Genomic DNA, 14,754 nt, shown 5'->3' on the forward strand with positions numbered 1-14,754 from the left:
TTCCCTTCCAGTTCCCCTCAGTGTGAATTACTCCCTTCACCTTGCCCTGAGCTTTTGTCTCTGAAATTCTCTGACTTGTGATCTTCTGCTGAATGGATTAAGAAGCTCAACTTTTTGCTGTGAGGAAGAAAGAACAGAATAAAAAGTTACAAAAATAACCAGGGGATACTGTCTGCTGCATAGGGCAATGCTGGCTGAAGGGTGGGCCTGAAAAATTCCAATTTGCCTGTGCGGGGCTGAGACAAACCCTGGAGACCAACTGGTGATGGTTTCAGGGTCTTTCCCTGCTCCCTTCCCCACTATGCCAGCAGGGAAGGGGCTGTGATGGTCACTGTCCCGCTGACCACGAGCACGCAGGGATGTGCCCACGCCGCAATCACGGATCGGTCACTCGTGGCACAGGGGATACCTGGCTCTGTAATGCCACACTGACCAAAAAAACCCGAAATTCCACYCCTTCCCGGGGTGGAAACTCCACCTGTTTGCTCTGGAAACCACATCCAGCTGTGCTGGGCTCCAGCCCCAGGCCAGGGAAGAGCAGCCTGAATCCCAAACCARCCCACACCATGTGTTGCAAGCTGCCTTTTGATGCCTTAGGATTTCAGCTTCTATGTTTTTCATGGATCTGTATTCTTGTAATTCTCGAGTGTACAGTGCTGAGCTACTGTTCTCTCATTTTGAGACAAAACAATTCCTCTCTAGGCCTGAAATCCAAGGGCACCTCATTGCCTCAGAGCCCCAAAATATGGAAACAATTGAGAATTGGGGGGAGCAAGCTTGGGGTGGTTGACAGCATCACCTGAGGGTGTCATTGGAGAATTGGGGCTCGATGTGTTAATGAGACAGAACTGATAAAAGGGGAAGATCTCGTGACTCAGGGTCAATTTTGGGTGTAGCCTCAGGAGGAGGCTCTGTCTGACCTGAAWGCACCTGTAGGCCTTCATTAATTTTTTTATTCTTTTYATKCTSCTGACTTTGTCTGGTCTSTATTTCAGATGAGCCCTTTTTTAGGTATCACCTTGCACTCTTTTCCAGCTGCTCAATCCCAAGTTCTCCTCAAACAAAACCTGAAATGAGCTTCTCCCCCTCTCTGGGGTGTTGTCTTGGCTCTCTTTGAAGTGACAGGAAAGCTGCAGAGTTATTTTTAGCAGCRCCTCATCAATTCTGTGTTCCCGAGTGCCTTGGCTCCTCCACCTGAGGTGATTCTGCTTACAAATACTGGAGAGGGTTCACCTTCAGAGATGATATTTTAATTAGAAGTGCAAAGAGCTATGGCCCAGCATCTCTGAGAGTGATGAAGGAGCTTTTGTGGTTGGTGGAGAGCAGCTTGCCAGGGTACCCATCCTCTCCTGTGCCRTGTAAGATGAAATGTTGTTGCCATTTTAAAAGAAAAATCTTATTAGAGCCCAGGCAAGGATATCAGAATAAAATAAATGGCTCCTGGTGGTTCTTCATCTATTTGTATGTAGGTTCAGGTGTGATTRTGTAGTCTGCTATCAACTTTAATTAAGCTTTCCCTTTGCTGTTGACCTTGGGGCTTAAATATAATTTGTCCTATAGGAAGAACAGGTGGTACAAGCTCAGTGTTTTAAAGTTCAAATTGATTTAGGTTACATTTAATTTAAATTTCCTTATGGAAGCATATAATTTTACTATTACTAATGTTGGAGCAATTACACTGAGGTGAGGAATCTGGGACAGAGCAGAGCCTCACAGTTCTCCAGTGCTTCTCTTCACCAGCACAAATGTCCCTGCCTTGTGGTTTTGGTGTAATTTTAATTAAATCCACCRGAGTCCCAATGAGCTCCCACTTTTCCTACACATCTCTGGCTCGCCAGGCAGACCAGAGGTGACAGCTGGTGTGCAAAGACCTGTCCCCACCTGGGAATAGAGGTGAGGTCTTYAACATTGCCAGGCTATTCATCCTCTCCAATAAAACAGGAGTGCTTTCCTTAGCAGGGCTGGGAGCTGCAGCTCTGGGCAAGGCAGGAGAGCCAGGCACTGTAGGCAGCGTGGSTGCTTGATTTCCATCCTCTGGAGAGACCCTCATCCATCAGAGCTGAACTGTCCATGCTGCATTCTCCACGATATTTGGGACTGYGGTTCTGGATGATCCAGGACTGAGACTTGTCCTGGACACAGGGGAGCCCCWGACCCCACAGTTCTGGTTTTACAGAAGGAGGGCACAAGAGAAGGGGCACCAGGGGTGCAGGAGCTCAGAGTGGGGCATGAGAGGGACTGGAGATGTTGGAGAATGTGCCAGCAGGGATGGGGGAAGGAGATGTTCAGAGGGAACTGCACGGAATTTCTTCAACCCTCCAAAAATTGAGGGCAGGATGGGATGGGAAGAAAGGATGAGACCTGGAGAGGTGTGGGAGGACAGATGATTGTCAAGCTGTTCGTGAACCCAGAGTGTTTTTTTGATGGGAAATCTGCAGGATCAGCCATAGGGAATGGGAGATTTATGGCAATGGTGTTTCAGTATGTGCTCRGTGTTTCTGAGCCCCTGCCCCAATGCTGCCTGCCCTCCCCACACCCTCCAGAGCACCCAGGCACCACAAACAGCCCTGAAACACCAGATTTCTCTATCAAGCTCTTGAATCAGGTGATCTTTCTGTCCCACTGGGGCTGGAACCCCTAAAGAAATCCTACAGGGAAAACTTTATGTGCAAAGAAAATGTGCAAAGATGTTACTTGACTGAACAGGGCAATGTTCCAAAATCACATTACTGCTCTGATGACAAGGTGCCTTAATGACAGSATTTCTTCAGGTTTCCCACCTTTCCTCACCATTGTGATGTGGATTTCTCTCACCATTATGTGCTATCCTTTTATGAAACACCTATTTTTCTCACTTCCAATTAAATAGGAGTCCAAAAGTTTGAACTCTGAGGGGGGTGGGCTGTGCTTTCTGACAGGCTCAGGGGGTGTAAAACCAGTGACTTTGCCAATTTATCTCAAAGCAAATGTTTTTGCTTTGGCATCGCTGTTCCACGGGCAAGGATCAGTTTCTCTCACGCTCAGCCCTGGAGATTTCAAAGTCTTTTATGTGCATACGCTTCCCATTAATGAAAAAATAATTTAGAAAAATCACTGACTAGAAAGTCTGTGTGTGTGTGTGTCCAGCAGCATCAGAACGAACACCTGCAGCAGCTTCCCCCTGWCAAACACTTTGCAGAGGGACAGGCCTGCATTTTATGCTCGGATGGCTGCTCTGACAGGAGGGAAATCTGTCCCCTCTCACYGTGGCTGTGTTTGGCCAGCTCTGTCTCAGTGTCATCCCTGTCCCTTGTCCCCTGGGCCACCACCTGGCCTGAGGAGCAGTGCCTGTGAAGGGGACACTCCTTCACCTGGCAGGCCAGAGCCAGGAAGAAGGTGCTGATGCCTGATGATTTTTGCCTTTYCTTTTTATATACCCTTTTATATATTTTATAGACCCTTTAAGACATTTCCTGTACCCTTTATGTATTCCTGGTACTCTTTGCCTACATGCTTGTAATTCCTGTAGCCTGTTATTCCAGCTCAGTTTTGGGGTTCTGGTGGGCAGAGAGACCAAACAACCCCAGCAGGAGGCTGGAGAGCCCTGAGCTGTCTCAAAACTCGAGGGTTACACCTTGGTTGGAGCCTTCTCTCTGGAATACATTGTGTAAACTGGGCTCTGGCCTCAGCTGGGGAGGATTCTTTAGAATAGGGGGACAATATTGCATTTATTGAGTTTCTTATTGGGAAATTCCGGACAGATAGGCAAATTTGCGAGGTCTATAAAAATTGTATTCATCTTATTTGCGGGATGCGTCTCATTTTGAGGGAATTGAAAAGGACTGGATTGACCCAAAATCTTCTATAAAAGTTTCATTCTCTGTGGMGTTTTTTCAATGGGAAATAGTAAAAGAAATTTCTTTCAATTAGGTTCTTATTAACATCACTTTCCACCTTGACAAGCTGTGCACCTGGGATCCCATTAAATACTGAGGGAAAACCCTTTTATCCCCTTAACSGCGTCTGCCCCATAATTCAAAACTGCTGCATGCTGCAGGGTGTGGAGCCCTTGTGCCAGCCTTCCCAGCTAAATTCCTGCTGGGAAGTTTGCAGGACCCTGAAAATTGTTATGGAGCCTTTTTTGGGTCCRTTCTAGCACCTTCTGTCCCAAAATCCTGCCATAAATGAGCACAAGGCTGGTTGTRGAAAAGGAGGAGCAGCTCAGAAAGCCCAGACTGTCCCCAGGGAGGTGCCCTGCAGGACCCCCCCTGCAGCATGGGCAGCGTGTGCCCGGCTCCTGCCCTTCCTTCAAAGGCATTTGCATTCCGGGGAGGCAGGGGAGTTTCCCCTTGGGAGGCTCAGGCAAGCTCAGAGAAAATTAATGGTGAAAAGCACTCTCCTTTCCCTGCTGGAATGCTTCATAGCCAACCAAGAGAGCCCATTAAGCGACTGCTGTGACCTAAAATAACCTGACTAGCAACAGAACTATGAACAGGCTTTTTTTTTATTTTTTTTATTTTTTTTATTTTTTTTTAACCTTTCCTTCCTTTTAAAATAAAGCTTCCTTCCCTGGGAGAGATTTCCAGCCTGCTCAGGAAGGCGGTGTGCTGGCAGAGCGTGCCTGTCCAGCTGTCCCTTTGTCCCACCTCTTGACTGTTTGTACCTTCAGAATAAAAAAAAAAGACACCCCCCAAAATAAAAACCCAAACCTAACCCAAGCAAAACCTGCCCTTCATACACACCAAAGTGTGCTGGGTGTCAAAATCTGKGGACATTTCCCCCTAATCATTGGTTGAAAGGATTCAGGAATTGTTCACCTGCAAGCCAGGGATGGGTATCATCCCTCCAGCTACCTGGAAAAGTGGGAAAACTGTCTGCACAAAGCTCTTCTGGACTCTCTTCTGYCCCAAATGTCAGCCTAAAGTTGTTTTTGTTTGTTTTCCAAGTGCATTATTTGGTATAAAATAAATCTTGCTTATAACTCCTACTCTTCTTAGCAATGGTACCACTGCTGTGGAGCTTACACGGATAAAAAATATAAATGACCAGAAAATAAAYTTTTAAGCAGTCAAAATTTCTTTGGTTCTAGATAGGTAAAAAAGTTTCAGCCTGAAAACAAGGAAAGGGAAAAACTCTACTGAGTTAAACTGAGATTGTGTTAATCAGACAATTTAAATGAAAYGGTAATGGAATAAAGGATAAAAGGGTTCTTAGAAAAGGCAGCAGTGAGGGAGTTGCTAACTCATTTGAGACAAAAAAGGGAGACTTAATTGCTATCTGTGAGTCATTAAAGGGTTAGCTGAGGTTGGGGTATGAGGAGAAGTGTAATGTGGAAAAGAGTGAGTCTCTCAGGAGGTATGATTTCTAGGAGAGAGAAGGCAGGGAAGAATTTAAGCTCTTAAATTCATCTTTTGAAGTWAAGTCTCCCCTCGCCCTGGGGACTAAGATGGAGCCAGAGTTTTGTGCAAGATGTGCCCGCACTGATACCTTGATGTTCCGATACCTTCAGGGCTTTGCTTTGGAGATCTCATGCTGATGCCAACTGCTGTTCTCACTTCCATGAATATTTTCCAAGAGGGCATTTGGTGAACTGGGRGAAGTGGTGAGMCCAGCAATGTGTCCAGGTGGCAAGAGGCCACYGGGGCCTGGGCTGGATCAGGAATTGTGTGTCCAGCAGGAGCAGGGCAGGGATTGTCCCTCTGGGCTGGGCASCGAGAGGCCCCTCCAGGGCTGGCTCCAGTTGTGGGTCCTGCAGGAGAGCCCTGGAGGGGCTGGAGCGTGTCCAGGGCAGGGAGYGGAGCTGGGAAGGGGCTGGAGCCCCAGGAGCAGCTGAGGGAGCTGGGAAAGGGGCTGAGCCTGGAGCAAAGGAGGCTCTGGGGGGACCTTGTGGCTCTGCACAACTCCCTGACAGGAGGGGGCAGCCGGGGGGGTCGGGCTCTGCTCCAGGGAACAGGGACAGGAGGAGAGGGAACGGCCTCAGGCTGGGCCAGGGGAGGCTCAGGGTGGACACCAGGAGGAATTTGCCCATGGAAAGGGTGCTCAGGCCTTGGCAGGGGCTGCCCAGGGAGCTTTGGAGTCCCCATCCCTGGAGGTGTCCCAGGAAGGGCTGGAGGTGGCACTGAGTGCTCTGGGCTGGGGACAAGGTGGGCATCGGGCACAGATGGGACTCCACGGGCTGGGAGGGCTTTTCCAACCTCAATGATTCCATGATTCTAAGCATATCCCATGCCAGGACACAGACATACATGGATTTTGATGGTTCTCTTCTAGTGTTTAAAACAGGGACACGTCAGCATTTTCCTGTCACCTTGGTCCTGCCGATCAGCACCTCCGACAGAGGCCTGGTGCTTCTGGCTGCCCTGACCTGAGAAATTATTCCTCCTACCTGGGCTGGGTGGGAGTGGAACAGGCAGTCCCTCAGAGCTGCTATTTGTTTATCTGATACTGCTGGGGGGATAAAAATCCCATAAAGGCCCCCAGCCAGGGGAACTGTGAGCACATTTACGGAGATCCACAGGGATGAGGGGCACGGAGCCAGGCTCCCCGTGGCTCTCTGCCTCCGGAGGGGAGTGGCAGCCCGGCTCCACTCTGATTTCAGCCAGCAGGAGATCTGCAGTGGATTTATTTGAATATGGGCCCCCCAAAGGCATCTTCAGTTGGTAAGGAGGATGGATATTACCCGGCACATTGAATACAGATGAGGAGGAAGTCTCATTAAGTCAAGGACGGTTGATGCTTTTCCAGATCATCAGCCAAATGTAGATGTAGGGAGATGCTGGAATATGTCCACTATCAGCAGGCACCAGGAGTTTAACATGTGGCTATTTCCTCCCTCCATCACGGGCTCATTCCTGCCTGTCACTGAAGTTTTGATGGGCAGCCACAGGACCCACCAGCCCCGTGCTTGAGGGAARCCAGGAGCCRCAGGAACAAAYGCATCAAACCTCAATTTTGTGCAARAGCTCTTCACCTTTTTACAGAGGACAAGGAGGAAGCTTTGAATATGGAATATGAAAGTGTTTGGAGWCTCAAAAGTCCTGAATGCTACTGAGTAAACCAATTTTTATTTCTACATGCAGTGCTAATGCCCTATCCACCTCAAGCTGAGCACAGCAGAAAGACTTTTGAGGGAATGAAAAAGGACTGGWTTGACCCAAAATCTTCTACAAAAGTTTCATTTTCCGTGTAGTTTTTTCAATGGAAAATAGTAAAAGAAATCTTTTTTCTGCATGTTTCAATTAGGTTCTTATTAATATCACTTTTCTCGATGGAAAAAAAGAAATAACACATGGAACCAAAGAAAATTATTAACTTAATAATTTTTTCATGGAATCATTAAGCTTGGAAAAGGCCTCCAAGATCATTGAGCCCAACCTTTGWCCAGACACCCCCACATCAACTAACCCATAGAGCTAACAGAGAGTTACTTCCTTCTGTTCGGAAACACTTAATGGGTAATTCTTAATGTTTTATTTTTAATTTTCGGTTTGGAGGCAAAAGGTTGGGTGTTAGGTTTTTTGGTTTTTATTTTTTTTTTGGGGGGGGGCCGGTTTGGTTTGGTTATTTGGTGGCGTACTTTCTTCAAGTTTTTAATGTTTTATGCTCATATTAGCGCAGACTAGATGAGAAATGATTGCTGTGATGTCTCAACAGCCTGCAGGTCTAGAAGAAGCACATACCTTGAGGATGTCTTCATTTGGTCTCTTCTGTCAGAGAAATTCAGCCCTCGGCCTTAGCAGAGCTATGGATGAAAGCGCAGCTTGATTCATTCCAAGACATTCTAAGTACTTTGCTCACTTAGTGCCCCTTTACAGCACAATTCCATTAAAAACAGCGACAAAACAACCCCACATTGCTGCACTTTTCTGTTTGAGAACAATTTGAGCYGAGCACGGCGCAGAGATGTTGGCGTCAGCAGCACCCAGAGTTGGGAATCGCGGCGCGCTCCCATCCTGCCCGAGCACCGCGAGCTGTCAGACCACGGCTGGTACCTCCAGCCAGCGCTGAGCAGAATGTTGGCACTAATTTGGGATGCTCTGCTCCGTGTTGCCGTGGCCAGGGCACGCAGATGTGGCCAGGACACACACGAGGAGGCACTTAGCGAGGCGGCTGCAGCGCTGTTGCGTTAAACCCACCGACTGCTGCGTTCAATCATTTATGCTTTGGATAAAACAAGCAATATCACTTCTCATGGAATCACAAGATGCAACAAAGTAATACGAGCTGACAGCTCCCACGTAACAAGCTTTTTTTTCCTCTAGAGAAAGACCTGGAATAACTTTTTCCTCCCATTTTTCCTATTATGGAAAAAAGTTGTGTTTTTTTCACCCCCAGTCCTTACGCAAGCAACGAATTTCCGTAAAAGTTGCTCCCAAACGAACTAAAGATCCACTCCTAAGGAGCAAGTAAAGTAACGTCAACGCATTTCTTCTGATCCAAAACACGCTGAAGCTGAACCAAAGCCTCCTGGTGTGAGATGAACCAAMTGCTGAGAGTCCTGGGTGGGTTTGGTTCAGAGCACTCAGGGCTTGCACCCTCCCAGCTCTTTGCCCCATGGAAGGAAAAAAAAAAGGTGAGTGAACCCCAATCTTTTTTCCAAAAGTGTGACCCCTGCTTTCCTTTTCTTTTTTTCCCAAGGCACAAGAAGACATTGCTCAGAGGGTGGCACCGACAGGATTATCACACTCAGGGGAAACCACAGCCAAAGGTGATGGAAACAGACATCGCAAATAAAGGCAGAAGACCCTTTTATTTCGCATAGACAAAATGCAAAGAGTGTCTCATTAAATTAATATTWAAAAAAAAAACCCAAATCAATCTCCTCACTCCACTGACATCACTCATCCTAATTAACAACAAAAAAAGAACAATCAAGGACCCATTTTCTAATTAAAAAAAAAAGTGCAAACATGACAAAAGACTTTTTGTTTTTCCAAATCAATGTTCCTGTTGAATTCACAAAGAGGGTGATTTTCTTTTTTTTTTTTTTTTGTTTTTTTTTCCCTTTTAAATCTTGTCTGATGGAACTTCCAAGTAAGAATGTTTTTGTTAAGTCTCCATGCACTTCGTAGAAAATCAGTAAAAACACAAACGCTTGTGAAGATCAGAAAACTGGACTCTTTTACCCAAAAATTCAGATGTCCAGTCAGATGAAGCTCACACTCAGACAGAAAAAAAGCAAGAGAGTCTTTGCACTGTCTGTCGCTCATATTATTTTTTTTTGTCAAATATTTTGGCAATCTTCTTCTTTAATTATAAATATTGGAATTCAATAAAAAAAAGGTAGCTTTCATTGGATTTTTTTTGTTTGTTTTTTCAGTGTAAATATTTACAGCCACTGTCCAGCCATGCTCTTTTCGTTATACCAGGGTGTAAGATTTTGCGTAGGGATTGTTTCCTTTCAAGTGGCCCCGGGAGTCCAGCAGGGATTCTTGGGAGCTGCTCATTTTTGCTTGAGCCTGTCCTAGCTCAGCTCCTTCTCGCTGAGGTAACGTTGCCACAGCACCAGGTTGCCATGACTGGACATCTCTCGTGGAGGATGTCTCCATGGGGATCGGCTCCAGCACGGTGGGACGCTTCAAGGTTCGGCTTTTCTGTGGCTCCAAGCAGGCTTGCCCCAAACCCAGGTCTCTGCTCGTGCCCTGCGCACCACGGTTCAATAAAAAGTCCATCCTAAGGTAGGGTGGCAAATGCATGAGATCACCTGGGAARGAAAAAGGGGAAAAAGTGAGTATTTTGGGTCAYGTGTTGTGTGAYCTCACCTGGAGGGAGCAGCTCTAGCTGGTTTTGATGCCTGATGATTTTTGCCTTTTCTTTTTATATGCCCTTTTATATATTTTRTRGACCCTTTTASACATTTTYTGTMCCCTTTATGTAYTCCTGGTACCCTTTGCCTACAYRCTTGTAATTCCTGTAGGCTGATATTCCAGCTCAGTTYTGGGGTTCTGCTGGGCAGAGAGACCAAACAWCCYCAGKAGGAGGCCGGASAGCCCTGRGCTGTCTCAAAACTCAATGTTTCAACCTTGGTTGGAGCCTTCTCTCTGGAACACATCGTGTGAACTGGGCTCTGGCCTCAKCTGGGGGAGGATTCTTTAGAATAGGGGGACATTATTTATTAAGTGTTTTATTGGGAAATTCTAGACAGATATGCTCATTTGTGAGGTCTATAACAATTGTATCCATGCTATACGTGGGGTGCATCTGAGCATGTTCCACCTTTGACAAGCTGTGCGCCCAAAGATCCCATTAAAATACCAAGGTAAAACCCTTTTATTCCCATAACCATGTCTGCCTCATAATTCTGAGACCMGCCTCAAGGCAACAGATTGGCCACCAAAGTGGAGGACCTGTGATGAGAATTTAGAGTTGATAGGTTATTTATTAGCCATTGACTATGTTATGATCTTACAGAACCATGCAACAAACTCCTTTTGGTCAGATTCATCAGAATTCAATGTTAATATTTGTTTTCACCATGGAATGACCACACAGAGGAGTGTCATGTGCTTTACACACAGTCACAGCATGGAAAAGATAAAATGAAAAGACCAGGAGCTTTTTCTCAAAATCTGAAAAGAMAAGGTCTTGGTTTTCCTTTGTCAAAACTTGGAAAATGTGGAGGCTCAGTAGATTTCTGCTTATTTTCTATTTTAAATGGAAACCTTCACAATTCCAATTAACGAGMCTCAGTCTTTAGTAGAATGACTAAACTGATAAAAATATACAAGATACAAGAATGTTAAGGCTGTAGTCTTAAAGAGCTTTCTTTAAGACAGAAACATTCTTGTCCTTATATAACAAAATTTCACTGTTAACCATCATCACTGTGTTTAATTCACTCATAATTTTTTACCACTGTGACCACTGGTTTTGTGGTAACAAAATGCACCCAAACTCATGCATCRATCCTCCCTTCTGCTCTGTATTGTCAAGAAAATCTCTTATTCATTATTTCGCCCAATTCCTGGGCCTCTTAGGCATTCATGACGCTTATCTCCTTCAAGGAAATGAGAGGCAATCAGGCACATAAYGACATTCCCTTCTAAAAATATTTGGTGGTGTAACCTCACCTATGTGTGAAAAAAAACAGCACAGGAGCATTCAAAACAGCATTTTCCCTTCTTTACAGATCTCTGCAGGTGTGTAGCTTCTTTTTTTTTTTTTTACGGTTGATATCAAAACCAGAGTCTCATCTACAGATGGGATGCATTCTGAATGTTTAAAGCAGGAGACACTTGGCACCACACCACCTGTGTAGCTCCACATGAGCTATTTACAGCACGAGAAATTAAGGCTGACCTGTGCCAGTGGCATAAACAGCAGAGCAGGAAGGCAGTTCTTCATAATAGAACAGTGTATAACAATTTGGTTTTTTTTTCTAGCCCAGCTAAAAGCTGTCCAATGACCTAAAATAAAGCAGGTCCTGTGCTTTCTCATGTAAGTCRAGGCACTGCAAGTCTTACCTAAAAGACCAACAGCACCTGCTCTGTCCATAAATCCAGGTTGCAGTCAGAGAATTGCTGAGGAGTTACATTTGGCCAGAATCTCTGTTTGTTCCTACAGAAATCCCCCAGGCACCGTGCAACACCATATGTTTTATTCTGGATGCATCTCCAGCGCAGATTCACAGTGTTGTACCCCCGTGGAGTAAGATGGGAGTATCTCAAGATGAGGCTGACACTCACCGTGTGAGTGTTGGAGGAGAGGGGGAGGTTTGTGATGATAATCACACTGATTGCCTCTTGAAAAAGGAGCTGTGTTAACTTTAATTGGTTTCACTCGCTGGCTTGCCTGATTCTCCTGCAGTACCTTTCCTGCCAAGCACATTGTGCACATCAGACCTGTTCCAGCTGAGACAGCAGTGTTCCTGCTGCTGGGGTGGAGGACATCAGGACATGGGCACAGGAGAAGGGAAGCACCAACTCCCTGCACTTATCCACAGGCACTGAGCACAGCTGTCCATGGGTACACCTGGGCTGTCCAACACCTTCCCTGTCCCCTCAGCACCCAGCCCCCAATGCCCTCATCACMTAAGTTCTGCTTCTGCATTCTAAATCCTTCCCAAATGCAGTTGTGGGGTTGGTTTGCTCCAAAGAACATCCCCAGTGCAGGGAGGAGACAGCCAGGATAGGAATCCTCCCTGTGGCTGTGTCATGTGCAGCATCCTGGAGAAGGAGCCCTGTTCCTGCCCCCCTCCTCCCCAGTGGGACAGGAACAGCAGTGTAGGGGCGAGTGTGATTCTCCCCATACCTTTCTCTGCCCCTCAGTGAAGGTTTTGGGGAGCTTGGTTTGGCTGCCTCAGGTGCGGGGTTTCACTGTCGGAGCTTCAGAGAGGACGGGCAGCAAAATCCAACTCTGAGATGGCAATAACAGGAGTGAGAATGTTGTGAGTAATTGAGCCAAAGTTATGGCTACCCCCTTGCCAGGCACATTTAGAGCCTGCTGGGGCCAGAAAGGGGGGTTTCTCTCCCACTCCCATGTTAAATAGGGGTCTCTGAGCCCCAGCAGAAGAGGAGTAATCTTTTATGTTGAGCCCAGTCCTGGAGTACCACTGYTGTTGAGGTAGGATGGGAGAGCTGGGGTTATTCAGCCTGGAGAAGAGAAAGATCCAGGGAGACCTCAGAGACTCTTACAGTACCTAAAAGGGTTCCAAGAGTGCTGAAGAGGGRTTTTTCACAATGGCATGGGGTGACAGGACAAGGGGAAATGGCTTCACACTGCCAAAGAGTGGGGTTAGATGGGATATTGGGCAGGAATTGTTCCCTGGGAGGGTGGGCAGGCCCTGGCACAGGGTGCCCAGAGAAGCTGTGGCTGCCCCTGGGTCCCTGGCAGTGTCCAAAGCCAGGCTGGATGGGACTTGGGACGGTAGAAGATGTCCCTGCCCACAGCAGGAGGGTTGGAACTCGATGATCTCTGCCATCCCTTCCACTCCATGTTTCTATTTCCCACAAGAACCGGCCTTTTCCCAAAAGTGCTGTCACCCCAACACCGCCACTGCTTTGTTAACACCAGCCAGGCCATTTTCCTCCCTTTCTACAGCATTTTCTGCTTTTTGGTTGACTTTCCAGGAGGGAGGTGGTGCAGAGCAGCAGCTGGAGCGTGGCTCATCGGCAGCTCCCCGTGGATGCCTCGCCGAGCTGCTCCTGTGCCTTGGCACATTTGCTGCTCCTTGAGAGCCACGGATGTGAGTGGACTGCAAAAGAGATGAGCACTGAACCTTACAGAGATGGAGCTTGGTTTTCAAGCTGCTGTCTAGACATTTCTCAAGTGTATTTATGAGCTCCGGGCTATGTAAAAAAGACCTTTTTTCCCCCTCCTTAAATCTACATAAGAAAGCATAGTCAATAATCTGTGTAAACAATATGCAGTCATTTCACTGCAATTTTCTAAATGTCTGGGGGCAAAGTTCCAACAGGATTTCAGTAATGAGAAACCACAGAGTGTAACTCGCTCTCCAAAGCCGGGTACTCAAAGCACAATCTCTGACATGGCTTATGCAGAACCCTCATTATTTGATAACATGTACAYATTTTGCTGTCATAAAAAGCCCCGGTGCACCTTCTTATCTGTGAGGAGCATCTCTCCCTGCAACTGCTTATAAAACACAGCACATCATTAACATCACTGGGAAAGAAGAATTTTTGAGAGTGGAACTTTTTCTTCTGTACTAGGGTTGAAACGGTCTCACAGGATGAAAAAAAAAGCCTTTGATTTAGAGGAACTAATGGGTTTCTGACTTGAAAACACAATCTTTGAAATGTAACCACAGGGGTTCACCTCTGCCATTCCTGCATCAATTCTGAAGGTATTTTTGAGCAGAAAAAGAGCTTCTTGCTGTATCTGTGGAGTTGATTGGGAAGATTTTGGTTCTTATCCTCTGGACACAACAGTGTAGGCATTTTTTTGGTTTCTTGCTATTCAGCTGAATGAATTTTCAGGCAAAGCATTATGAAGTTTCAGGATGGTTCATTGCCTTTGATGCTCTAATTACCTCTTTTCAGCTGTGTTTGTGCCTTATTAGTAATGAAAGCAAACCTTTCAAGTGCATGAGCACTGCAAATGAGCATGTTTAATAATTCATGCATTTTGGCTTAATTAGTACAAAAGACATTCTAAAACTATAGTTTTTCTGATGCATTTTTAAAAATGGGGTTTGGACTGGATGATCTTCAGAAGTCCCTTCCCACCCCGACCCTTCAGTGATTCTGCAATTTTTAAGAAAGAAGAATTTGCTGAATAAAAAAACTTGAGTTTGCAGAGAAATAATAAACAYCCAGTCAAATCTGAATGCGGCAATTTCAGCCAGAGCTACCTCAGTTTTGTTTTTTTCTTAATGGCCAACCCTCTAATGAATTATTTAGTAKAGCACATTTAAGGAAATGTTAGTTCAAATAAAGATTTGTAAACAAATGCTAAAAATCACTTACTGTGATATTTACCATAAGCAACACAAAAAAGGGAGTATTTTCTGAGTTAATGAAGTACTGAATAAAAATAATTTACTCTTATTTCAGCACAATGAAGCTGACATAAAACACTTTGCAGAAGTGATACAATAGATATTTTTAGCCTTATTCCAGAGGTCAGCTTCAGGTGTGGGAAGGGTTGGGATGAATTTGACAGGCTAGATGCAGGGAAAAACATCACTGCTGAATTTTTCTTGGATTTTATTCAAGATAGCTGTCTTGTCTGCAAAAGTAAACCAAGCTGAGAAGCACTCCTTTCTCCCAAAAGATTTACCTCATTCCTCTTTCAAATGCCAGAGAGCTTGCATGG

The 14,754-nt window shown here is 45.8% G+C and overlaps 1 protein-coding gene across 1 annotated transcript in view; it reads right to left on the bottom strand.

Annotated features, from left to right (window-relative positions):
• Positions 1–9,101: 9,101 nt before the first annotated feature.
• Positions 9,102–14,754, bottom strand: part of DSCAM (DS cell adhesion molecule) — a 368,029-nt gene continuing 362,376 nt past the window's right edge. Inside the window, exon 33 of the mRNA XM_057373994.1 lies at positions 9,102–9,682. Coding sequence (XP_057229977.1) covers positions 9,339–9,682 — 344 coding nt within the window. The 3' untranslated portion in view covers positions 9,102–9,338. The remainder of the gene's footprint in view (positions 9,683–14,754) is intronic.

This window comes from Malurus melanocephalus, unplaced genomic scaffold (genome assembly GCF_030028575.1).
Source record: "Malurus melanocephalus ecotype Western Australia unplaced genomic scaffold, MMel_1.1 scaffold_212, whole genome shotgun sequence".
In the NCBI taxonomy this organism is placed as follows: domain Eukaryota; kingdom Metazoa; phylum Chordata; class Aves; order Passeriformes; family Maluridae; genus Malurus; species Malurus melanocephalus.